This window comes from Solenopsis invicta, chromosome 1 (genome assembly GCF_016802725.1).
Source record: "Solenopsis invicta isolate M01_SB chromosome 1, UNIL_Sinv_3.0, whole genome shotgun sequence".
Taxonomy (NCBI): Eukaryota; Metazoa; Arthropoda; class Insecta; order Hymenoptera; family Formicidae; genus Solenopsis; species Solenopsis invicta.
In genome coordinates, this window is record NC_052664.1 from 22367031 (window position 1) to 22394461 (window position 27431).

The following is a 27431-nucleotide window of genomic DNA, read 5'->3' on the forward strand; positions in this document are numbered from 1 at the left end:
AACTATAGAATCCTTTGATATTCTCGGATTCTTTTTTCTTTCTCTCTTTAAAACACTTGTTTGTATCGTGCATGTACTCATTTTTATCAGAGGTGGAATTTAATTATAGAGCTTCTACACACTGCTAATTGAGCCACTTGATAAGGATTCCAATGGATCACTAATGAAGTTGATACTATAACATGTGATACATATTCGTAGCAGATTCTAAACATGACTGAAATAGTTATACCTCTGGCTGGAAAGCGGATAATCAAGGGGAAATTATTGCAGGGTTAGAAATTTGGAACGTTACATTTTCGAGGTACACGCATGAGTATTAGCGCGTTATTAGCACGCGGTATATTGGATAGGATAAAACTGGCGAAAGATAAAAAGAAAACGGAGAGCACCATTACCTGTTCGCGCCATTGGATTCTTATCCAGGAAAATCGTGTCGCTTTCGAGGAGGAGCAGACGCAATTCTTTTAGAGAAAAAAAAGTCGTTTTAGGACAATAATTTTACGGCTATGATTGAATTATACGCGAACAAACTACTACCGCAGTTTCGTGTCGTTCATCTCGGTTGATCGTTTGAACTTTTCTCTCCCTCTCGCTCGCTCCTTCTCTTTCAACCCCCCTCCTATTGTCTCTCTTTCGTTCGCCATAAACTCCGACGCCACTACTCCTCCTGTTCCGTACTTGCGGCCCTTCATTTGCAGATAACCTCTCGTGAAACCACCGAACAATCAACTATACCCTAGAGTCCATCCTTCTATCCATTTCCTTCCTTCCTTCCTTCCTTCCTTTCTTGCTTGCTTCTTTCCTTCCTTCCTTTCTTTCTCCTTTTCTTCGTCCCTTCGTTTGTGCTGCCTTTTCTCACGCTTCCTTCCGCCCTTTCACTCCGCTTCTGTTAGTCGACACGCGGGACAAAATTAAAGGGAAACACGGGAAAAGCAGTCGATATTACCAACTTGTGTACGTCGAATCGTTGCAAGAGACAAGAAAGAGTGCGTTATAAAAAGTAAAATTAGAGGAACGAAATATTAGGACGGAGAGTATAAAAATAATAAGGAGAAAATTACAGGTCTAGACGGAGAATAACAGGGATGTGCCTTACTGAACACATGGCCAAGTTCAGGGTTAAACAGAAACTGTCTGTGTTGCGTGTCATTACCAGACACGCAGGGATAACGAAGGGTGTTACGATAAGACTTAGGGTCTGTTTCGTGTTCAAGCTTTTTATACAGCAACTGCTTATTCTAATTCCCTTTCATATAAATAAAGCTTAAGCGAAATTCTCTCTCTCTCTCTCTCTCTCTCTCTCTCTCTCTCTCTCGCTCTCTCGCTAAAAATGGTGTACAATAAACAGTTTGGAGGAAACGAAATGGATTTAATATTTAAAATTTTTTAAATATTGTATGTGAAAAGCATGTAAAAGTGTAATCTAAAACGTTAAAGTAAACAAATTAACAAGAAATAAATTTGTACAATTAATGTGTTAAATATTCCATGTAAATTATTTTAAGAAAGTAAAACTTAAATACCTACAGATTTTTTATTATAATGTGTAAACTATAAAACATCGTTTTTCAATTTGGAATTTCTTCTCATACTTTACAAATGAGCAAAAATTTCATGCTGACATTATCTATCACGAAAAAGACCCGATATACGAGCGAACGATGCACTCGACGGCCGTGAATCTCAAGTCGTAAAAGCGCGGTCGTAAATTCGCGATCCCGCGCTTCAGAGTTACATGTATAGAACTGTACCGCCTATGCCGGCTCCGAACGATTTTGCATCTCTGATAAGAGAAAGGGAAGCCGTTGTTCTTGAAGATCGATGTTCCGAGAGCGTGCCTCGAGACGAGAGAATGACACCGCATAAATTCTCACCCTCGTCCCATGTAACGCGGGGATGACGTTTCGGGATTCCCCGCAAACCAGCTGCACTCTCGAATCGAGACCACGATGAGCTATGTCTTTCATTTCCTTTCTCCCCCCGGAGCATCGAGTTCGCTCGTCTCTATCCGCTTGTTAAACGGACAAGAAGGATTCGATAGCGCAAAGTCTATCTTCAATATCATACATCTTAGGTAGATCGTTCGAAGAATCTACGACAGTCGAGTAATCCATAAAGATAATGATAATTAACAAACTTGATTGTAGTTCTTAAAAGGAAATCGAATCGAAATGAAAATTAATATCTATATCCGTAATCAAGAATCATTTTCGTTTATTTGATTCCCTTTAAAACGTCGCGAAAATAGAGTTATTACGAAAATGAATTGAAATCTCGATTCTTAAATACTGCGCAGTTAAATTCAAATGATATCATGATTCCATCTTTTTTTATAGATTCTCATAAAAGAGAAAATTTACGAGTTTTATATTCTATCAAAATTATTTTACATAAAAATTTTTATTTTCAACTAACTTATGGCACGGTGGTGCGTATCACGCAGAAATAGGACGCGACTGTAATTCGCCGACGTACTATGATAATATTTTCGACGAAGCATTACAATATTGACAATCCATCTTATATGAAAGTGGCTTTAGCGTACGACGCACGTGGCGATACAAAAGATGGCTCCCTGTTTTTCGGACGTCATCGCTCTAGTCAACGGGACAACCGACGGTCGTAGAAGGGGAGATTGTCACTCCGGTAACTCCTGGTGTTTGTTTTCCTTCTGGTCCCTCCTGTTTTTCCTCCATTAGCGACTTTGCCACCCCCGGCTTCCCCACCGCTCGCGCCGGCGTCTTCGTCGTCGTTTTCCTCGGTTACCCCACGTCAACAAACACCTGACAACTTCCCGTGACTATCGTTGGAACGACTTCTCAAGTTGCTTCGTAGACAACGCGCCACCCCCTACGGCTTTCCCCCTCGATTTGCTCGCGTATGAAATCCGCATATCGAGTGCGGAATTGCATCCTACCTCCTTTCATAATACATTGCGGCATATCAAGCAGTCTCTTTCTTCCGACGGCTATCTACACTTTCAAGGATGAGAAGATAGCATATGTTTTGCAATAGCTCGCAGGAAACTAAGATACTAAACACTTTGCCACACGCACTTCAAAAGCCACCAACTATCTCATCTTTTTTTTATACTTAAAATATGGCTTTTCTTCTTTCCTTTATCGATACCCATTTATATTTTACAGAGAATTCAATATTTTATCTTGTTGTTAAATTTCCAAATTGATTTCCGAGTCTCTTAAAAGAGCAATGTGGCACAAGTTATATAAATTAACAGAAAATTGCTTTCTCACGCACAGTAAGATTATCTCGTGTCATATTTATACGCATTTTGGAGAGATAAACAAATCGACTTTATGTATAGTATTTTTAGTTAAATCGAGATACGCACGCAATAGGGCGGTTCTATTATTGTAAACGACACATTCTCGGGATTTTTAAATCCACGCAATTTTTTACGCGGGTGATAAAAATATATACGCCGGTCCATTTGTCGTTTGATCGAGTAGATACACACTCGATAGTTTCACAAATTTCACGCGAGACTTTTTTTATTTTTGAAATATCCCACGCGCTATCTTTCTCTCGACACGCAGCTAGGCTCGCCAAGGCCGCGCGTATCATCTTTCCCCTATCTCCGTTCGTGATACATATCGAAACTAGGCAGACCGGCGAGTGATCAGACTTCCTGCCTGGTCTTCTGCTACGCTTCTGATTATGCAATTGCATTCCTCGAACCAGTTATACCAAGGACGCATACCACTCGCGTTCGTACGCTGCAGGCATTAGATCGTATCTAAAAGAATGCGATCGTTATAAGTGAAAGGGGTTACAGAATCGTCCCCTGAAATGTTAGTTGAGTCCAGACGACTATTAATATACAGGGTGAATTTTTTCGCACAAAATTTGTCTTGGACTGTTGCGACATTGATGAAACTATTTGTCTTGACGTCACAGTTTAGGCTATTCGTGTGTATGGGGTTCTTATAATATCGCCGAATATACATTAATCTCTCTAAGTGCGTATATTTAGAAAATATTTCACAACGCTGCTTTGTCTCTCAAGCTTAGAGGAACGGGAGAATGCCATTTAACATCCGTCTATATTCTGTCGTCTGCAATCTGATGAACGAGATTGTTTTCATCCCAAATATTTACCCAAGTAGTTTGATGTGGGAGTTCCTTACGGAAGCAATTCTTACAAACGTAATTCGCGAACGGAGCTTACCAGCGACGCTAACGGCACGTTTATCTCCTGTAAAATGCACGAAGTCTGCAATTTGAACGTTTGCTGCAACAGGCGATTCGAAGGCTCGATTACGCGCGTCACGTTTCGAATAGCGTTTTCCGATCCCACTCGTATCCCTCCAAACTGCTTCGCGTAGCGGCTTGTAGCGGCGATTTCGCGATACTTCACGTGTCTCACGGAAGTCAAAGTTGCCGCGATCGCGAAATAGGGTCTCGACACGCCCTCTTCTTGTATTCTCAGCTGTCGCCGATTGATTCGTGGCGGTGCGAGAGAGAAGAAACGAGAGGGAGAATCGAAAAGGCGCCTAAGGCCGCTTCTTGTCGAGCAAGAAAGTTTGCTGTTCGTGCCGCACGCGATAAGTAGTAACGACGCGTGATACTCTCCGATAATCACCGTCATTCCGTGATGCTGCGTGATACAGAATGTACGATCGTACGTCGCAGCTTCGATTCGGCCACGTCTAGACAGTGCAGCGTGAGGAAGAATTCTTTTATTTTTTCCTTCGCGGGATATGCGCACACAGCAGCGCACGCACTGCACCTGTGTGTATATAGTATATTTTAAGAGAACGCTATAAAGCTGTGAAGTTAATAACGTATGGGTTATAAGAGTGGCATTACAATAAGCTGTTATTTACGACTTATGAATGGCAAATTAATTAAACGAGTAACAATGCACGATATTAACATACAATGCAATGAAACGTCCTTAGAATCTTCATTATTAAAGAATCAACGACTGAGATCGTTATTATTATCTCGCTAAACGTTCTTTTAGCAGTATATCCGCACGTTGATAAAGTACGTTTCCCGCAAAATTATCCCCACCAAACGTATATATGAATTGTTAATTTTGAAAAGGTATCATGTCAAAGTACGTTCTTTTCTTTTTTTTTTTTTTGTATTTCTTGTTCTTATTTTTACTTGTGCGCATTGTTAGCTACGAGAACCAGTCATATTCTGTATTGGAAAAGGAAACCTTGAAATGGTTTCCTGAGTTTCGAAAAGGTATCAATCTATTGAACAAGAAGAACGTCCCGAGAAAGATTTTTGATTTTTGCCGTTCTATAATATTTTCTAAATTCACCAATCTCGTTTTTCAAATGTTCATTATAGCATAATGTAAAAAAAAGTTTTCCATAATTTTTGCAAATTACTTTCAGTATTCATTTTCAGGTTTTTTTTTTTTTGTACAGTAAAGAAAATAAATCGTTCTCTTGACAATTTCAAGTATTTTTTCGATGAAAACGACAATTCATATATATGTATTATATGTATACATAGATATATAAAAGAATAAAAAGAATTCCAGCTCGCAGGCTTTTTCTTGCAGAAATTCTCGGGATCTTCTTCCCCTTTCTCGAATTACTATCACGGCTTATTGATAACGGGATGGCATTCACGAGCGACCACGCGGATAAGTAGCGAAAGCTAAGAAGCAAAAGGAGGTAGAAACGAGGGGAGAAGGAGGACGTATTATCCGAGTATTCCGCGGGGACAATGGTAAACCCTCTTCCTTCTCGCCGACATAATCACCATTTAATTCCGGACGTGCGATATTGATTATCCGGAAGCCGAAGCGGGAAGGGCGTTGTGTTTCGCGCAACGAACGTTCGCGCCTCCGATACGAGAATTGCGTTCTCGCAGCGAATGTCGATTCGACGAACACGGCAATGATACACGCGCACGAGAGGAGGCAGCGTTTCGAAATTGTCACGTTCGTTGATTATCGTTAATTAAGGTTGTTCTCGGATCCTCATTCTCTTGCCCGCCCTAATCGACCTAATGCATTATCGTCTCGCACTATCTCGCACACGGTTAAGAATTAACCTTAATCAAAGGTGTCCCTAATCTTCGATTACTCGTTAAAACTATATGAACCGTAAACGCTCGCGTGACACTCTTCGCGAGTAAATCTTAATTGCGCGAACGATCGGAGTATGCGGCAATGTAAATTACGTAATCAAGAAATTACAAATAATTACGTGTAATTATCTTTAATTAATTAGAGATCACGATAGTAGGATAACGTTTAATTGCCACGGAATTTCTTTGAGAAGGACGTTGCTCGCAATTAATTCCTGCACTAAATTGCACGCAGTATGTAAAATTTACATCCCGAGGTAATATGTTGTGATGCGACCTAGATATAGATTAGATAGGTTTACTGAGAATTCGCATAGATTTGCATGAATTACTCATTGGGTAATTCCCATAAGCCGTTGCAATTTATAGTCTATTAGACCGTACAGTTTCTCCATCTGGGCTAGAATAAGACGTGCCGCCGGCAGGTCTTATTCTAGCGGGGGCTGTGATGAATAGATAGATAAATACGAGTACGTAGAAGGAGAGATCGATCGATCTTCAGATTCAGGAGAACGCGTAAACAGGTCGAGGACAATCGGGAGGAGGAGGAGGAGGAGAGGGGTGGGGAAGGACAAAGGATAGATGGGTGCCTCGATCAACGATGAATGAAAGGTGAAGGAGCCGTCGAGTCGAACATTTTCGCGTCTCGACGAGAAGTTTCCGCGCGCTTGAGAGCCCTCGAAACTTTTCAATAAAGTGTAAACTTACTTTCCATACGTCTCGAATGACAAAGTTCGTTCCGCCGCTATCGTTTTTCGAAGGAATTTAGGGGGTACTCGAGAGACGTTCCCGCTCCCGAGAGCGTTGTCGATAATCATTTTTGATGCGCTCTGGAGAAGTTTCTAGCGTATCCTGTTCCACTTGTGACAGGATTCGCGCGTGAACATTGAAGTTGCGGGCGCGCACCAGCGTAATGCAAATTACTCAGACGAGCTGTACGCAGATAAGCTTCGAAAGGGGTGAAATATATTTTTTTACACTGAAAGAAAAAATATCTCAAAACAAAAAAATGTTTACATATAACACAAAAAATTATTTACTTGGTTCTAACAGCTTATTTACTTGTAGCCATGTTAAAAAGTTTTTAATTGAAATGTTTATGTAAATAAAATAAAATAATTTTTAATCAATTAACTTTTCCTTGCAGTTTTAAAAAATATTTATTATTAGACTATTTTCATATTCAAGATTTTCATATTCAGATTTTTTAATCTAGGAAAACAATTTAATTAAGTTTAATAATATTAACTTATTTATAAAATCATTAAATGTGAAAAATATAAAAATACAAAATTATTTACTTAAGGTAAGATGTTTATTTACTTCAGAGTAAATATTTTCATTTAAACAAACCGAACAAACAAATGCTTAAAATAGATATTTTTAAAAAATGTTTCTTTTTATTTAAAAGAATTTTTCTTTCGGTGTAAAAATAATAAATTTGTAACGCTCGTTATTCTTGTAATGCAAAATATAAAAGAGGAAACGGCCAAATAGGAACAATTAATAGATAGTATAATTACATAAACAATTAAAATGTTATTGATACTCTTACAATATTACGCAAGTTATGTTTTGACTATTATACTGAATCTTCACCGGCAGAATCATTCTACAGAAGCAAACATATTTTTAGCCGCATATTAGATAACAATTTTAATTCACATAACAATTTTAATTATTGTATATCTTAAATTTATAAAAAGAAAAATTATTTTAAAAAATCGTAACGAGAAACTTTCGAATTTATTCACTTAAAAGTTGTAAAACTTACGCTTGTATATCTGGCGATGTAAATTTTACATATTGTCTGCAATTTAACGCAACAATGAAGGAGAATGTTCTTTCGCGGAAATTTCGCGGCAATTAAACGCTACCTTCCTAGCGTAATCTATCTAATTCGCGCTTTAACAAACATTTTCTCTCATAAAACGCGCGCTTAGCGTTCAAAACCGCAGGACCGTTTTCTAACGCGGAGAATGTCGACGTAATAAATAATATCTTTGTGTCCATCTTGTTTCCACATAACGAGCTCGCCCTGTTATACGTTATTCTCTACGAGAGACGGTGCTCTCCGCTGAGTTCGGCGCTCTAACGGCCGACACTGCCGCTAATTGCCGTCCGTATAATTACCATATCGGAGAGATAAATATAGAGCTCTTACCTTCTACGGCCAACGAGACAGCGCGCCGACATTACGTCCGCGCCGTTTAAAGTCCCGGAAAGATAGCGCGCGCGGGGGAATGGAGTAAAATATGAGCCTCGAACGCACAAGGCCGCGCGACGGAGATTCTAACGAAGTAATCTATTCGTTGGCGAGAACCGCCTTGTTTACGTATTAATAAATGTTTCGATCCCACGCGCTTTAATATCGTCCCTGCGGCGATTTGTCTATCGAACTCTGTGAAAAGCGAAAGAAGATCAAAGGCGTTACGAACTTCATCTAATCTGTGCGTAAGGGCGATGTAGAGAAGAAATTCGCGAAACATTGTAGAAACTTTTAGATTTACGACAGCGTGCTCGGGATTTATCGTGGCCACGCTATTAATTATATACGTCTTGCAGAGACTAAGACACGGAAAAAATGGATTTATTAAAACAACTAAGAATTTCTCTGATTCAGCAGATCCATTGCCGTAATATAGAAAGAGCCAATTTTCTTTTTTGAAGTAGCCAAGTTTTATAGTTGAATAAAATTAGCGGTTATAACTAATCATATTTATTAAAATATAGCACCTCAAATTTGTTAATACAGCGCAACAACTTTTTGCGAAGATCAATAAAATATATGAAATATATGGAATTAAAAGTTTTTACAAAACTACTGATTAAGATGGCGCATGTACAGTTGGAAAATTGTGTTAAATTCAATATACTATATCGCGTGTTTTAAAGGGTCCATTCAAATTTTTGTATTAATTTAACACAAGATAAATATGTTAGAAAGCAACATAAATATTATGTAAAAAATTAACACAAAAAAAGTGATATTTTACAGTTCGGAAACGAAATACAGAAAAACATATTTCTTCAGTAAAATTAGCATTTATAATATGTTGACACGTACATCTTATTCATTTATCTTAAACTTAATGTTTTAAAACTACGTTATTGATTTTATGTTATTTGTTTATTCGCTCATAAATTGTGTTATTTTAACACTAAGAAATATTAAATATCAATTTAACATCAAATAAAATAATCACGTTAAATTAACACAAAAATTTTAACGAGAACTAGTTTTAACATAAATACAAAATGTTTTCCACTGTTGTACTTTTGTCGCTATAATGAAGAAAATTTGATACCTTAGCAATTTTCATTGCAACAAAGAACTAATTGCTCCAACAATTTATTCATTGCTTTCATATATAATTTTTTTTGTTAAACTATTAAATCTCCTTGGTTAATAAATGTTGAACTCGCTCAACGAGTTATAGCTTTGCTGTATCATCAAAATTACTTTTTCTATACGGAAAAAAGTAGCTGTCGTAGCTAAAAATTACGTACGGTAACTAAATTACGTCGTAATATATGACAGCTAATATCTTATCTGTGGTTTTAGTTGAAAGAGTTTAGCTACCTGATACACGAATTTAGCTACAGAAAATATTTGCTATACCCAAAATATACTCTGTAGCTAAAAGTTAGTCTAGGTAACTACGTTAATTAGCTACCAGCGTATTACCTACGTATCATTTACATATCGGTTAGTTCCGATAACTATTTTTATGTTGCTATACGATGTGATTCTGATAAACATGCATGTTTTGCTACTTTACTAATATATGTTAGGAACAACAGCAAATTGTTTTGCTGTAGTTTATAAATTTATAGTTACGACAGCAAATGCAGACTTACCACATGGTTGGCTATAACAGTGAAAATTTTTCTTTCCGTAATATGTGAAAATCGTGAGACTTGAACGTCATTTTAAAATAAATCTTGAATACGTAGTCGCAACGTTTGCGATATAATAAGCTAGCAGAGCGCTAGGAAAATGTTATTATGTTTCGGTTGTCGTCTGCTTTCGTATTATACGAGCAGGAAGTAATATTCCAAAGGAAAAAAAGATCATAACTAGATCCTCATGTGGAGACCACAATAGCTCTGTTACGGAGGACCAAAAGATTAACAATGGCCATCTGACGTCTATTTAATAACAGACTTCGTTATCTCGGCTTTGCAACCTCTGTGCATGCGCCCCCGGAACTCTTTCGTCCGTCAAGCACGAGACACAATTATGCAATGCGCGTATCTGAAAGTACCAACGTTTTCCGTTTAAATGAGACTTCTCTATCTCTCTCTCTCTTTCTCTTTCTCTCGAAAGGGTTCATTATATTGCAAAAATAGCTCATATCATTGCCGTGCACCAGACCGATCTTCGTCTCAAGAGTGAGGAAAAAAGTTGCGCGGACAAATCGTCGCGCGTGCCATTGTAGTTCGCATAATTGCGTCCTCGTGATGGGAGACCCAGCCATGCTCGATTTAGCACCGACGAACGCACCCACGCGTGCCGCAAACGGCAGGTGACGGCGACGGCGGTGTCCGCTGACTTTCCCGACCGCGACGACGACATTTAACGTCCTGTACGCCGGAGCTGGAATGTCTCTCCGGCTCGACCAGGAAGAGGGGTCAGGGTGGAGAATTATCGTGGCGCCGACGTGCCCAACGTCGAAGCGAGACGTCGCCGTCGCCTGCGCGCCAACGTTTCACCATCTCTTCTATCTCCCCGGTTCTCCCGGCTTGCTCTCTTCTCTTGCGCCCAAGGTGAACAATAAGAAGAAAGAAAACAAGGGAGAGAGAGACGCAATGAAAGAGAGAGAGAGAGAGAGAGAGAGAAACACGGTGCATGCCAGTGGCGACGCCTAATTAGCTGCGCCGGAAATGAGACGTGAATACCACGAAATTAGTATCTTGAGATAAATCCACTCGCGTGTACCCATCGATCCCTCCGCTCCTCGCTCGTTCTCGGCGGAATGCGCTCGCTAGATCTCCCGGACATCTTCACCGCGTCGGAACGCGTCCTGGAAGTGAACGTCGAGTGAAGCGAACTTCCGAGATAGTTGCTCGACAGGTGCTTTGTGTAACTTAATCAAGGGAGAGAACTATCGTCGCTCCTTTCATCTCACGGCTGCATCTCAGCGGATTTTTCTTAACAAAAACTTAAATGGATGTTGCGTTCCTCTCTTTTCGTCGTTTATCTTTCAATATTAAACAGTTTCGTAATTACATCTCAAGTTAAGTTTTTGTTGAAGTGATCTCTTGTACTCCAAGACTGTCGAGAGATTATTATTATTATGATTTTATTTTATTTTTTAGTTGAGAAAAGATCAATTCGAGTTGATCGATGAATTTGTAGACAAAGGATGAGGCGGTACAATGTGTGAATCTTTAATCCAAAATAATGTGCTTTCTGGAGAAAAATGTATGTCGCGCGCATAATGATGCACTATAATTATGAATTGCATATTCGTACCTCCGTTAATATTACAACTCTATTTGAGATTACTGTAATACCTTTCCATGTAATTACAAATTCTATTATTTAATGTAGCTCGCTATAACAACAATGCACATTTGATAAACGTAAATAAATATGAAATAACACGTGTAACGTTGATTATGGCGCGCGGCTACTTCATTATTTGTGAACTACGGAATTATCTGACGTGCAAAAATGCGACTCCGAGTCCCTAAAAATTATTTAAATTTTTACTTTCCTACAGTACGCTCGTTGCCCCACTCCCTTCTCTCGCTTTCACCCTTCCTATCTATGTATTTTAATGAATGTATGTTCAGATTAACTTCAGTAAAAATTTATATAATGGGTTGATTCAGAGAGCGGAGATATACAAAGAGAATATTTAAATGAAAATGTCTGTCTGCACCAACTCATGTCACTTAGTTGGAAAGCTTTCACTGATGTTAGTATATTTTTATTCTCTACATGAATCGCGCGAATTATATAAAATTACCTACATTAAAAGAATTAACGCTAACAAGAGAGTACATTATAAAATGAGTTCACTGCAGAAAAATACCACGTATTTCCGGAAGAATGAAAAAATGTTGCGGAGTACATGTAATACTGTCGATATTAAATCTTTGAAATATATTTTACATCCAAGATATAACATATGCTTATTTATCAACATGTATTTTTTTTCAACGCATGCATATTTTTAAGGAAAATTATAAATGTATAGAAGAAAATTATAAAAGCAATTTAATTATTAACGTAATTTGCTTTATATTCATAAATGTAATCATTTGGTATTAAATGTTGCAGTATGATTTCAATTTCTGGACGGATAAAAAAATTATTAAAAATATTGACTTGCGTTTGGATTACTACGCGGAGGAAAATAGATTGATTAATACAGGAAAATTATAACTTGTGTGCCGTGTTAATTTCTTTGCTATTAAATCTGCTCAATCATAAATGTTGAGCTTGCGTAGCAAGCCATAGCTTTGTTCTCTTTCTTTTTGCGTATTTTTTATTAAGTTCAACTAAAAATGATTTAATATTATAGACTATCTTTTCTTCGTGTACTCAGTTTTTCGCTACTGTTAACTTCTCGTCATGAGAGCCGACATTAGCGATTAGGGTGCGATTTACAACCCCTCACACATGTTAAGCCCCAACGTTCATCTCCCTGCCACGAGTGTCATTATGGCGACATTAAACTAGCCGGACAATGACAAAGCTTTACGATTTAGTACACGTTACGGGCAAATGTGCCGAATTCTCTCTCATGCAGTTTCATTTTAATGACCAGATGATCGATCGATGACAGCGATAATTTATATCTACCTTTATTGTGTTATTACATTGTGTCTGCCTCCTTACGATAGAAATCATTATCCCCGCGATTATCATTACTTCTCTGTGAACCTCTAGTTTCATATAGTTAGCAGGTTCACGAGTTTTTTCTAAATAATATGTTATACAAAATTATATTTTGTAGTACAAAATGGTACAGAATAAATACTAATTGTAAATAGTTCAATAGTTTCCTTTCGATTTTACTCATTTGGTCCTGCTAGCTTGACACAGGTTCTGTATAGTGACGAGAGAGAAAAAAAAACGACGCGTTTTCGAATGGCTTTTTCGTCCTCCATTCATCCGCTACAGTCGAGAGGAAAAGCAGAATAGAGGAGGAACGGATTCCCGTAGCCGTCTCGATATTTTATTTCCCTGCGTTTCTCACAATACCGCGCATTCTCCTCGCAATCGCCATGCTCTTCGCTGACTGAGCCTTCGCTTTTCGTTGCTTTCAGGGATTTGCGACCAGTGAGCTTAGAGAAAGGTCAGGAGACCCTCAGACTCAGAGTCTACGCCTGCTACGCCTGGGGTGGGCCCTTCCTTGTCGCCGGTCTGGCAGCGCTTCTGGACCACCTACCACCCCAACCGGAGTATACGTTTCTGAGGCCCCGCTTCGGCGAGAAGCAATGTTGGTTCTACGGTAAGTTCTTACCTCCCGAGTCCCTCGTCATTTCTGCGTGAACTATCTTGTGGACGCGTGAACTCGCCCCAACCACCGTTGCCCTTCTGGCTCTTGCCGCCCCAAACTATCAGGATCCTGTCAGATTTGCATCTCTTAGAATAATAAGAAACAACGAAGGGCAACCCGTCTATTTTAAGAAAAAATTATATCGACGCAAAGTGAAATAAAGTCAATAACTTTATTTTTTAAATAGTGACCTATTTTAAAAGATTTGATATCGGTTCTAACAAAAATATTAATACGAGTTATCGAGATAAAGTAGAGATTAATTGGTAACTCGATTTTTTATTGGTGACCGATTTCAAGATTTAGTATTGGTTTTAACAAAAATACCAAAATTGTCAGAAGTAAAGTAGAACTAAATTAATTATTGATCTTGGAAACAACGGCGATCGATTTCGAAATGTGGTACGCGAAAAGAATTAAAAGATGTAAAAATCAGCTAGATATAGATTTGAAAATAATTTTTTATTAGATCATAGAATAATTATGTATCATAATACTCAAGCTGTTTGGTAGAATGCCAAACTTTTGCAACGTCCTTCATAATTATTTTGATGGTCCGATAAAATTATTTTCAGATCTACATCATGATAAATTTTGAGATACTTTAGCAAAATCATTCTTTCCGTGTATAAATTTTAGCGAAAATGCTGCGACAGAAAGACTTTCAGTTAAGTCAATGTAGAACGGATAGGTTTATTTCTGACAAAGGGTATTAATTTTCCTAGTCAATAAGCTCACGTTTCGTAACTAGAGTCTCGTCGTTAGCGTTGTTAGCAACGCGATATGAAACAGACGGTCGAGATAGATTGTGTGTGTGTGTATATATAATATATATATACAAACTAGCGCACGTCTCGATTAAATAGAGCAATGTGTTTGTTACACGCTAGCGCAATGATACAATTAGGGGCGAATAGCTTGTCGGACAATAGTCGAGCTAGATCATTGCTCTAATTAAACTTGGCATCGTACTGTTACATAATCCAAGCTCCCTTTCGACGATACTGTATCTACGATAATGCATTATCATACCGAAATGTGCTATTCTTGCAATTCAAAACGATCGACCGACCCAATGGGAATTATTTACCACCACACGCCCGCGTAATTAATAACAACGATACATTCGTTTCCCTTCAGGCTGGCTCCGCGCGCTCCGGGAAGCCTTTACCATCCTCGTTACCAATAAATGATTCAACCATTCGCAAGCCAAATAATCGATCATTCGCTTGGCGATTAATACCAACGGCGGAATTTGCCTCATCCTTGTGAATTAATTTATTTCCGTTCTGCAATTAAAGTTGATATTAATCACGCAGGAGGGTATTACGAGATCGCTTATCGGCCGATTTATTAAGATCAGTTATCTTTTACATTATTATGGCGATTAATATTACTGTTCATTTTATCTCGTTCGTTTCGGTCCATTTTCTCGGATGCAATATGCGCCAATCGAATTATTCCTTTGATGTTTATTCCTCTTTAATGAAAAATATGCAGATTTTAAAGTCGACAAAGCAAAGCAAAACTTTTTTTTTTGCAAAAATCTTCCCGTTTGTCTCTTTTTTTTCTCCCTTTATGATTATATCAATTTCAATTTAAATAGCAAAACATGTACGTGCAACTATATGTTTGAAACTAAAGTCATTTCATAGTAATAAGATATCGATTTGACAGACAATAATAGAGCTTATTATCGAAAGTAATACGTTGCGAGCAGACCGTTATCCGACAATCCCTTGTGATCCGATTATTCCGCCAATTAATAGAACTGGTCATCCGCGCTCTCGCAGTGCCGATTAAATTGGTTTTGTTAATCGATCGGTCGTGTCGAATTAATTGCTAATGAAGTACCGTCAGCCGGCACCGACACAATCAATGTTGAAAAATAAAATGATGTCGCGAGCGTAATCGTTATTACGCACACATAATGAGAGATACTGATTTACCCCTTTAAAGGGAAAAAAAAACTTGATTTTTCTCGTTAGAAGCCTTTTTGTTTTTAAAATCTCCGTTCTCGTCCCTGATTACTCTCCACGCGAATAAACTATTGAAAGTATCGGAAAATTGGTATTTTCGTGTTTCACAGTGAACAAACTGGGTTCGAAACTGACAGAGAAATCCGCGGCTCAAAAAAGTTATTTGAACACTGGGCGTTTGTATTTGCGCTTTTACGTATGAAATACGCGTATAAAGAGTACGCGAATGCACGGTACTTGTGTTATACAGAGACGAGAGATACTTATATAAATATATGTATTAATACATCATTAGTACAGCTGAAGTGACTGCCACTCGACTCGCGCAAGGGGATTACACGCGCTCTGAAATGTTACGTACAAGCCCCACGTGTAAGCTCTCGTACGATTTCTCTCCCCGGGACGGGTACATAATTATTCGCGCGTACAAATAATCGATTATAATAAGGAACAGGAGCGGCGGCGACCGCTACAGCGGTCGGCTTCTGCGTGGCGCATCGGCGAGCGCGAATACTTCCGTAAGCGGATTACACGTCGGCCGAAATATTGTATTTAAGTATGACGTAGGTCGGCTAAAGATCGATACCCCTCCCCGTGAAGCGCCTTTAATACCCCGGATCCCCAATAATAACCGGCAGACGCGGCCTCTCTGCCTGCGGATCTCCCTGCGAATCTCTCGCGGGCCGAACGGAGATAATAAGGTTCAACGTCGTAACGGTGGCAAGGGGAGCAGGGTGGGATCTCTATTCGGCGCGTCGGGCTACGGTTTGTTGTGCCCGGCCATTTAACGACCCGTTTCCCCACGTAATCCGCATCCCGCAATCTCTGCGCGTAACGCTCCGCGTCCTAAAGTTCGCTTATAGATGTGCGCGCCGCAAACAGGCCAGTGTATTAATTACACCAGGCCGCGATCTGTGCCGCGCGCGCGCCCCGCTGATTAACGCTCACTTTTTACATGCCCGATTCACGGATCCACCCCTGTCGCGACCAGAGATTGCAATTACAAACAACCCTCGTCGTCGCGTTCCTCGACCACGATCGCCCGCGTGCGTGCGGGGGAGGATCGATTTTTTTCTTTATCACATAAAAAGAGTATCAAAGAGACGACAAGGATAACAATTATCGACGCCTTCTGATTAATATACGCGCGATGCGTTTATGGTATTTTGTAAACTGTTTGAACTGCAACGTGCAAAATTTCATACATGTGATTAGTCGGTTTTTTGAAAACGTCACACACAGTTCATATAATGTTAAAAAATTTAATTGATTTTACTTATTTTCTTTTTAATTATAATTGGATTAAACAGAAGTTTTTTTATCTATTTGTAATTTAACTTTAATTTCAGTGTAGTCGGTCTTATTAATTATTTTATTAGATCAATATCCAGGCTGATAAAAATAGCCAATATACAACCAGAAATTGTCAGAAATATGAACAAAGGAATATTAAAATTGCCAATTAACAACAGTGATTTTTTTAAATAAAAACTTGTATTTAATAGTAAATAAATTAGTATATTTATCGAAGTAATTAATTCTTTCGTTATAAATTATGACTACAAAAAAGTAATCAATTTATTTACTAAACTGAAATGTCATCAATTATATATACATTCAATCAAAATTACAAAATTTCTTAAAATATTGGTAATTAGATCGTTTACGCTATATACAGTCCTACTCCCAAAATTTCAATTCGAGAGCTTCAGAAGATGTGAACAAATAATTGTACGAACGTAATTCATCAATGTTGCCAACACGACTTCCTCTTTCTCTTTTTTTACCGCCTTCTTTTTCAAGCATTTAATCTTACATCAGTTCCTCGTAAAATCTTCCGAACATCGTCGTATCTTAAATGATGAGAGAGGAGCGAGTGAAGAAGACATTTTACGTTGTCGAGCTTCAATCTTCTACCTTCACCGCGCAATCTCTTTTCTATCAAAGATACCTGAGCGCGTACAAAAGCTACACCTGGTGAATAGGGCTGCCCGTTTCTAAATCAGGATAATGGTACCTCGTGGGAATCTACGTCGGGACCATCGCGAGTTGTTCCCTCCAGACACAATGCTCCTGCAGGAGACGTGGGGCACCGCTTGCACCACAAGTAGGCAGCGTAGCTTTCCCCCTTCGCCCACGCTATAACGGCACTCCATAACGGCATAGGCCGAGGCGATAGGGTAGAGAGATAAACCTGGCGCCAGCTAGGGCTCTAACCCCGTCGTTCGAAACCCTCGTTTCCCCTGCCTCGGAGCCCGACTATACGGCCCGTGCTAATAGGAGTGCGTATATGCGCGGGGCCCTGGCACCGTGTGTCCCCTATTCTGCGTTTATATCCCTTGTGTCTTAACTTATATTTAGCGTTATTTGAGACGAACGATAACAGCGCCTTTATGTACAATCGATATTAACCAAAAAGGGTAGAAAGAGTTGTTTCAAATCAATCCACGATGAAAATGTCTAGGGGTAGCCCATGAGCGATTAGTGATGGAAGCTAAAGATTATGAGGGGCTTATAATTAGTGAACTAAATCTTAAGTATCATCTCTTGCTGATATATATATATATATATATATATATATATATATATATATATATATATATTACATCGTAAAATAATGTTATCGCGTATAGAACAGTTTTCGCTATCAATCTGTCTCCAAATGAAGTATTCAGATATATTTGAGATGTGTATGCAATTATGAAGATTTACTCTGCAATTTAATTCAGTGCGTAGCATTTCTATCTTTGTGGATGGTAATTAAAGTGGATTAGAGGGGCCAAGGCGTGTGAGTAGCGTAAAATATTATAAAGGGGGTCTTATATGCTTCGGGTGTTACGCATCACTGATTTATGGCAATGAAATCACTTTCACGAAATTACATAGAATAAGTAACCGGAATACCTGCCGGTGTATTACTATTGTTACTATCAGTTTGATATACAACTGTGCCGCCCGAGAATTCAGGGTTATTCCGATAACCTGGTCGCAGCCAAAGCAAAATTACCATGTGAAATTCATGGAACTCTCCTCGCTTTTCCCGCACATACATGAATATATATGAGACAGCACATATCGACGAGTCTAAAAGCGCTTCTGTAGAAAAAAAAATATAATACCTATAGTACTTTCAGAATATAATACTTTTAAAATAATGATGTAAAAAAATTTTATTTTTTATGAATATTTTATAATTTTATACATATTAAGCTATAAAATATTAATAAGAAAAATATATGTACAGAGTGTCCCAGAAGAAAAGATTGATATTTTGGAAAGTATCGGTCATTTTAAGCAAAAATGTTTGTATGAACGTTTATCCTATTCAAATGATTTTCACAGTTTGAATTTGGTTTTTATCGTGGCGGTGTCATTAACCCTGCGGGATCGCGGTGTATCTGAGAAATAAATAAAAGAAATCCAATTGTCGAATTTCTATTTAGAAGGTTGGATGAAGAATGAAGTATACAGAAAAAAAGTGAATACATTAGATGAACTGTTCGCTCACATAATGCTATTGCCCGCATAAAAAAAAAACGTCACGAAGCACTCAGACGAGCAACACACAATATATTCGCACGAGAGATGGAAAAGGCATTGATGTTAATGGTGGAATTTTTAAAAATTTATTATAAACATTTAAAAAATGTATCATTTAGACAATGAATTATTTTAGAAAAAAAGAAAATACGTACTCTCCTTTTCTTAATAGCAATTTCTCAACTACATTTTTAATCTTAGAAATCGTTCGTAATACGACACACGTACGTTCGCACATTTTTGCTTAAAATAACTGATACTATCATCTCCCAGAATATTGACCTTCCTTCCTGGAACACCCTGTGTATCGCAGTCAATATATCATAGTCAATAAATCATAGTCAACAAGTTAAATAATTACTCGGACTGTTGTGCGTCATATGGATCACATCATCGCGTTTATATTCATAAGGTCGATCAAACGCATATTTAGTTACGCTTCTTAACGCGATTACTGAATGGGAGTTGAAAGAGGAACGAGTACGCGAAACGATCGTACATCGGCGGCGATTAGAATAATCGGAATGGTAATGAAATGCAGAGGGAATTATCGGATGCTAAAGAGCCGCGAGAGCAACCCCGTAACGATACCCGTTCCCAAATCCTTCTTTATTTATCACGCAATTTCGTTTATTACTCAGCTCAAGCGGATGCAATGAATTGGTAATTCAGATACGTGCAGGATGCATTTTGTTGTAGCGAAGTCAACAGTTTTTATTGCGTCTTGTGTATGCAAATTATTCCATGTTACACGTACGCTCTTCCCAAGGAAAATATCCGCATCGCCGATATGTAACCGTCTCTCGTTTGCGAACTAAATAAAGGCAGTCCGGTGATTGCGTTCCGACCTGAAAAACTAGCCGTGACTAGCAAACACATCGTGCGTAAATCGCAGCTACGGCGTAAAAAAAATAATAATAAAAAAAATGAAAAATGGCGAAAAACGGCAGGCGTAAAAGAAAAAAATAAGCGTGAAGTTGCTGCGCGGCGGCGCCCGCGCCGCCGCTTCTCACGATTGATTTAGCGCGGACACTTTCGGCGACGAGCTAATCGGATTTGACCGTGGCGGAGGTGCCTCTCGTAAAGTATCGAACGGCACGCGTGGACATAATTCATTTATGTTTGTTACGGGTTGCCATGGGAGTGAGATATAACTCGTGTGAAACAGCTATTGTTGGCGACCTGCCAGATCCAGCAAATATAGACGGCGATCTCTCGCGGCCGCAAGATTCGAAAGCCGGGGTCCCGCCGCGGTTTATCCCCCTTTTTGCTCGTAACGTCTTTATTCTCTCCTCTTTTATGGTGCATCCTCGCGTATTCTTGCGCCGCCCGGCGTAGAGATCTCGAGCGAGATGCGCAAGCTGCAAGCTACGTTCTGAGCTGAGTTTTTTTTACGCATCAACCGTTCGGTCGGGACGAGCGAATGTAGCTCGGCATCGGGATAAATCTTTTTATTGGCTGTTAAAGTTTCGTGAGAGAAAGGAGCCAGATTTTTTCCCATACGTATGCATTATCATTGGAAGTGATCTCGCCAGCGTATACGATGAAATTCAACGCAATTACTATACGTAACACTTCTTTTCCGGAGTAAGTTAACATTTTCTTTCCGGAATCTCGAGAGTTTCGTCGTGTCTCCGCTGCATTGATATGCTAATCCTTGGTGAATATGCTACGCGCACGTTGTGTTTCTCCTACAGAGGATCCAGCTCGACTTTCCGCATTTTCCTCCCGTTTCGCTATAATTCTTTCTCAGTATTCATCGTAGTTCGCGCGATGTCCGGCATGCCTGATGGAAAAACTTTGTCGCGGTGTCAGGCAGCGCGTAGCAGAAGAGACGTCCTCTCCCGATCCCGTTGCGGGTCTTCGATAAAGTTTAGGGAATTTCGGCGGGGGGGGGGTGGCGCAGCGACGTCGCGGCTATACGTACGTTGCATTTTGAGATGCCGCGCCGTCTTGATGAGCAGCCGGATGAGAAAGAGGCCGGGAAGGAGGCCCGGAATACAAGTTCGCTTCGCTCCGCAATCGTTTAATATTCCGCGCCTTCCCGGCGGACATCAGGATGCAAGTTAGCTCGGTTATCCGAACAGGACCCGCTACACGATGTTCCCGAAAGTTTCGTGACGAGCCGCCAAAGTTTGACGTTGAGCTCTCGCGGAGAACGCCGCGGCCGCCGCCGCCGCGTCGGCTTCTCCGACCACTGGCAAGTAAAAACTGCGATTATTCCAGCTAACGGCGGAGGTTCCGAGAATTGCGTAACAATTAGCGAAGAGTTGATTATCCGCAACAACTGAAGCAGATCTTGGCGATTAGAGAGACTCGAATGTAATTTCGAGGACGCAAAGTTTAGCAACCAATATTTTCAATTAAATATAAACTATGTTCGCGCAAGTGAATTATTATTGTTATTAAACCTTAACTACACTACAAATGTACCTCGCACAATTACACAAATATTTGTCGCGTGGTGAAATTACAGTCTAAAAAAAATTGCTGTTATTTAAAAAAAAATATTGTCAAGTTAACGTTATTGAAAATGTTTATTTTTGTTTTTCAATATCCTACAAACTTAATTTTCTGTTATATTTGTAAATGATTATTTTTTAGCTTCAGAATGTTTATCATACCAGATAAAAAAAAACACCAACTTTTATTTCAGTTAAAATTTGGGATACAAACTACCCCGCGGATAAGTTGTTTGTCCGGTGTAGTTGAGGGTTGATATTATAATTATAGGTTGAGGTGTATAAGCATATAACATTATTGCTGATATCTCATCTTTTGAGGTGCAGCTCTCTATATTTTTATTCTGGTTTATAATGGTTTTTAAAGTTTTTTTTTTTTTTAATTTTTTGCTGCAATTACACATTCAATCGGAGCTAGCAGAGAACATTTCTGATAAATTGAGTTAAATAATTTTTTGTATAATTTTTTAATAATATTTCAATTTTTTAAGTGAAAAGTAAAACAGCAATCAATTGCAAACTGTATATTACGAACATCGATGGAATGTCATATTTCAGAGAGATGAAAAAACGTTTTGGTTCTATCTGGGATATGCGTGTTGGCTTGTAAAATAACCAGTGATCGTCGATAAAAAGTTACGGAGCTTGAGTAACAGTTGTTCGGAACAACGCAAATCTATATTCGGTCATTCGGTTTCGCCGCAATTCGTTGCCTGTCTGTAATTTTCGCGTTTGTTTTGTTTTGCTTTATCTGATATAAGCCAGGCATCGTGTTTATACGACCGCTGTTTGTATTTATTAGAGTCACATGACATTGCACGTATTTTTGCCTCGTCTAAAAATGCTTTAACAAATACACAGTAAGGAAAACATTGGGAATATTTGCATGCATGTCGCTTTATTGAATCGTTAAGCGTTTAAGTTTTACCGGCCCGACGTGTTCGCATCTGAAAAAATATGCACTGCATATTGGTTTTATGTGTACCATCTATTCATTACCGCGTAGCGTATGCATAGTTTTCGAACGTGATTTCTCGGTGGGACAACTTTTTCGACGCGCACGATGATTTTTCACTGTATAATAAAAAAATAAATTGTCACGATTGCTGTTTTTCGATAGATTATCAGATTTATATATATATATATTTTTTTTTTATATTACATATTATAGTTAAAAATTTTTACATTGTATTTTTTTCCTCTCTTGTGTAAACGAATTGAAGTCAATCGAAAATTTTCATCAAAAATTGCGTTCTCTGAAAAAATAAAAATTTCATAATTTAATTAAATTTTTTTCATAACAATTATTAATTTCAGATATCACTATTCATTGATTCGAATCATTATTGAGCCATTGTTGTAACAATGGACGAGCTAAACGAAAGGAGAATGAACTTGTATACGATGCACGCGGGCTGACCAAAGTTTATTTTTATATTTAGTTTTATAGAGCCAACATCGCCGCAGAACTTTAAAGCGTTCTCTTAAATATCGAGCGCAAAATAGCGAGAAGCTTACGCGCGCGCCGTTTAAATCACATTACCCTAAATCACATTAGATTTAATTTCGCGAGCGTGCCGAGCCCCATGACAAATATTCGCGCTCGAATTTTTTAGCGGATCGCCTGAAAAATGTAGGATATTACGATGATATTGATGACCTCCTGGTCTTTATATATCGTAGGTACAGCTTTTGCGACAGGAATTTCTCGGGTCGTTGCTCCGACACTTTATTTCTGTCGCGAATCTATCGGGCGGAGATCCGCCGCGAAAAAGGAAAAAAAAATCGAGTCTCTCGGTGCCCATGACCGATCAATTCGACGCGTAGTGAAGTAGCTTCGAATTTTCATCGTAACTTCAGGCACCCTCGAGGAAATTCTCCTCGAAAAATCTCCACTGGGTCAGGCGCAATTTAATATCTGGCGCGAAGGGTGTGCGATGTGTTGCCACCTCGCGAAGCATTTAGTTCGTTAAGGATTTTATTTATGGATTTGTTTGCGGACGCGCGGGTGCCTCCACGTAGCCGATAAGTGGCTACGGGAGGAAGCCTGTTTCTGGCAGATTGCATCCGTAGTTATGGGGTTGGAAGAGTCGTTGGGACCGGTTCACTGCAAGGGGGCGAATCACCCCGATAAAAGCGACTCGACCATAGAGAGAGAGAGAGAGAGCTCTCCGGCCACGGTCTCTATCACCAAATTATAAAAGATCAAAGTAACGGGCTTAGCGTGTGAATCCTGTTTTTTACTGTTGCTCAAAATTCTTCTGTTATTCCATAGCAGCGTTCAATATTGTGTAATGATTTTTTCACATTTTGATTATGAGTAATATTGCTTTAAAGTGAATCAATTTGTTTCAATTTTCATTATGTAGGAAAAAGCGAGAGAGAGAGAGAGAGAGAAGAAAAGAGAGAGTGTCAAGCACGCTGTACGCACAATATTTTATTATTTCATGATAAACTGAAAACACAATAATAACTTGTAAATTCTGCTCTGCATAACGCCGCTACGTAAACTCAATTATAAGGTCACATGTGATTGCACATATTTTCCATGCATTATTTATACGCCTTGTCATAGAATAATATAGTCGATAATATAATATAAAGTCCAATAATGTGATCAAACTGCTAAATTTTAGGAATATTCCATTTCCGATATTACGTGGAAATGGAATATTATTATATTATTATTTGCTTTTTACGCTGTTTTTACGCTGAAATCACAATTCCACGAACACTTCTTTCTTTGAATAAAATTAATCTGGCTTTAATTTTGCTCACATTTACACTTTTGTTCTTACATTATAAACATCGGATTCTTATGCAAATTGCATATTTTTTAGAAAATAAAGTCAAAATAAGAAATTTGTCTTATTGGAAAAGCGTTCTAAAAAATACATATTTTTGTGCATATGTAATATATTTACATAAAAGAAATTCTACGTCTAATTATAAACTGGAATTTAGCATGCCTGCGCGATATCAAACGATATCGCACGTAGAGCAGTGTGAATTCTCTCGTATCGCGGATATCTGGCTTTAACAAACGGACACGATACGAGATACGAATGTCTTGAACTTGAAATCCGAGCGTGCGCGCGTACCAGCGTGTGCATATCCCAGGAATTCGAGGGGAATCGCGCAGCCTTGCACCAAGAGGTGGAACCGTGAAACCGATCCCATTCGATCACATCCGATCCTGGATTGAGCAAGCGCACGCTCCCGCGTGATTTACCATGATTTCTGCTAAACACACACCGCCCTTTCCCGCGCGCGGGCACACAATTTCGACGGGATCACGGCGGCAGTCGCGTGATCGCTACGGAATACCCTCGTTGTTGCAACCTCGTGCAGAATTTACTACGCTCAATCGCGCGATCGCACGCATTCGCCCACCATCCTCTCTGAATCGACTGGATTTTCTACTTTTATTTTTTTGTCCTTCGATTGCGCCAGGTTCCGGCTTATCGCGTTAAATATAATACAATGTTTTGATAGAGCTTTAATAATTTTGCGAAAAGCATTTTTTTTTCTCAGAAAATAGAAGAATTTGCAGATGAAGGAGGAAACGAATGAATGAATGAATGAATGAGCGTTTATCGCTTCTCTAGAACGTGCCTTCTAAGAACATACAAATATAAAGAAAATAAAGAGAAAATTATAATAAATTACAGAAAAGAAACAAAAATAAAAAAACAAAGAAAGAGGGGGAGAGAGTATAACAGCGACAACAATAGACAAAAGCCCCCGGTCGTTAGCACTTCCGAAACGTTGTTACTGCATTTCCGAAACGCATTTCAAAGGATCGCGAGTTATATACTCTTGGCACACTTTTTAGCATAAATGCGAACAATTTTGAAAACTATCTTAATACAACAAGAACAAATGTGTAATTTCTAGTAGAATATTGTAAGTGTACCCTATATGGCCCACTTGCTATTTCTAAATAGTTGTATGATGAATTCAACCAAGAACGCTCGCACGGGCTGTCAACGTGACTTGTTTGCAACAGTTGACTGCTCAGTTTGTGTATTCAGGTGTTGATAGTGAGATCAAAAGTAGAACTTTCTTGATTGTGTTTTTCATGATCTAATATTTCATAGGAAACTTACTGCTTTCTATAACTGTCAAGTGATGATTATTTATTTCCGCAGTTTACTGTAGCTCTATATTTTATATACTTTACGCTGTATATAATTTACAATTCGTGTTGTTTCGGTACTTTTATTACTTCAGATCATAAATTTTAATCCACCTACTAAACTCCAACTCATAAAACTTGGTTTTTGAGGAGGAAAGTTATGATAAGTCAATTATTTACTTAATAGATTGTTGAAAATAGTTCTTTGCGTACTCTTGTATGTTAATATGTCAATAAATATGTCAATATGTTAATAAACTTATAAATATATCATTACATCACTTTATTATCTATTTTTCTCACACTTTGTGAAAGAGAAGAAGATATAATTAGGCCATATTGAGTGCTTAATAGTTTAAATGACACTTTTTAAAAATCTTTATCGCACCCTTTATCCCACGTAAATATCTGAAACTCCCATTTTAAATTGATGTTTAGAAATGTTTTCTACTTCGAATCTGGCGGTCAGTTTTTAATTTTGAACTTCAGCAAAAAGTTAGAAAAAATTGTAAAGCTTAGGCCTTACAGGGTACAATTACCTTACATCACATTGTCTTTTAAACGATTCTAAAGTGAACAATTTATTATTTTATCTGTTTTAGAAAATCATAAAAAAAAGACGAAATATTGTAATATTCGTATATTTCATGACGGTTTTTAATAAAAAATATTGATCGAGTCTCGACCAATTGTGGTGCGAGGAGTAATTACATTCTTTTTGGAAATGGCGCGCACCCACTCCAACGAAGAGAGGGAAAAATTTAATCGCTCGAGATGTGTGCGGCCGGTTGGTGCGTAAACAACGCTATCCGCGAGAGGGAGAGACAAATGTGCAGTGACGCCGCAGCAAAGTTATCGGCTATCGAACATTATTGGATAACGGAAACAAAGTGCGTCTCGCCCCATTAGTTATTATCGCTCGCGATCGCGAACTACCGGTTCTCGCGCGGCGTCATAAATAATTAAGAACAAATGAGGGCGACGCGTTGCACATTCGGACGCTCGTTCGAAGACTGACTTCCGGCATCGCCGCCGCCGGCGCGACACCCCTATTTTCTTTCTGTCGTAACACGCCCGTCGATACGGACAAGAAAATAAACCACGCTGGTGCGTCCGTCGGCAGGTCGACATCGCGACGATTTATTTGTTTGTCATAAATCCGTCCATCTATTTCCGCTCGCGTGCATTACGAAAGCCCGCCTTCCGCATTCCGAGATTGCGCCTTTCCTTTCGCGTCTGCCCCAAATGGATTCGACGAAATTAGAATTTCGCAGCGTAATTCCGTTATAGAACGGAAAAATTGCGCGAGTTTTATAATGATTAAATGTGGTCACGAGCAAAGCACGTATTATGGAATTATTCGAAATAAATTCCGATTGAAGAGAATTATTAAATTATTTCCTACATTTCTACACTGAAAAAATGATCCGATTATATTAACAAAGCTTATATGATTGAGTGTTTCTGCATAGAAATAAAATTAGTATCAAATCAACAATTCATTGTTTCGTATATAAGCAAAAATATAAAATCTTGAAAGAATTTATAATCTTAAACAGACATAATTTACTTACATGATGAAAATTTTCCTCTTTATGTAAGCAAATTATGTCTGTTGTAAGATTATAAATTCTTCCAAGAAGATTTTATATTCTTGCTTACATATGAAACAATGAATCTGATACTAAGAATTTTTTTTCTGTGGTGAAACCAAGCG

The 27431-nt window shown here is 38.6% G+C and overlaps 1 protein-coding gene across 1 annotated transcript in view; it reads left to right on the plus strand.

Annotated features, from left to right (window-relative positions):
* The window catches only part of LOC105203758 (probable G-protein coupled receptor Mth-like 1), a 153650-nt gene that overhangs the window by 111072 nt on the left and 15147 nt on the right, over positions 1-27431 (plus strand). The window contains exon 5 of the mRNA XM_026131404.2: positions 13363-13547. Within this exon, the coding sequence (XP_025987189.1) occupies positions 13363-13547 (185 nt within the window). The remainder of the gene's footprint in view (positions 1-13362; positions 13548-27431) is intronic.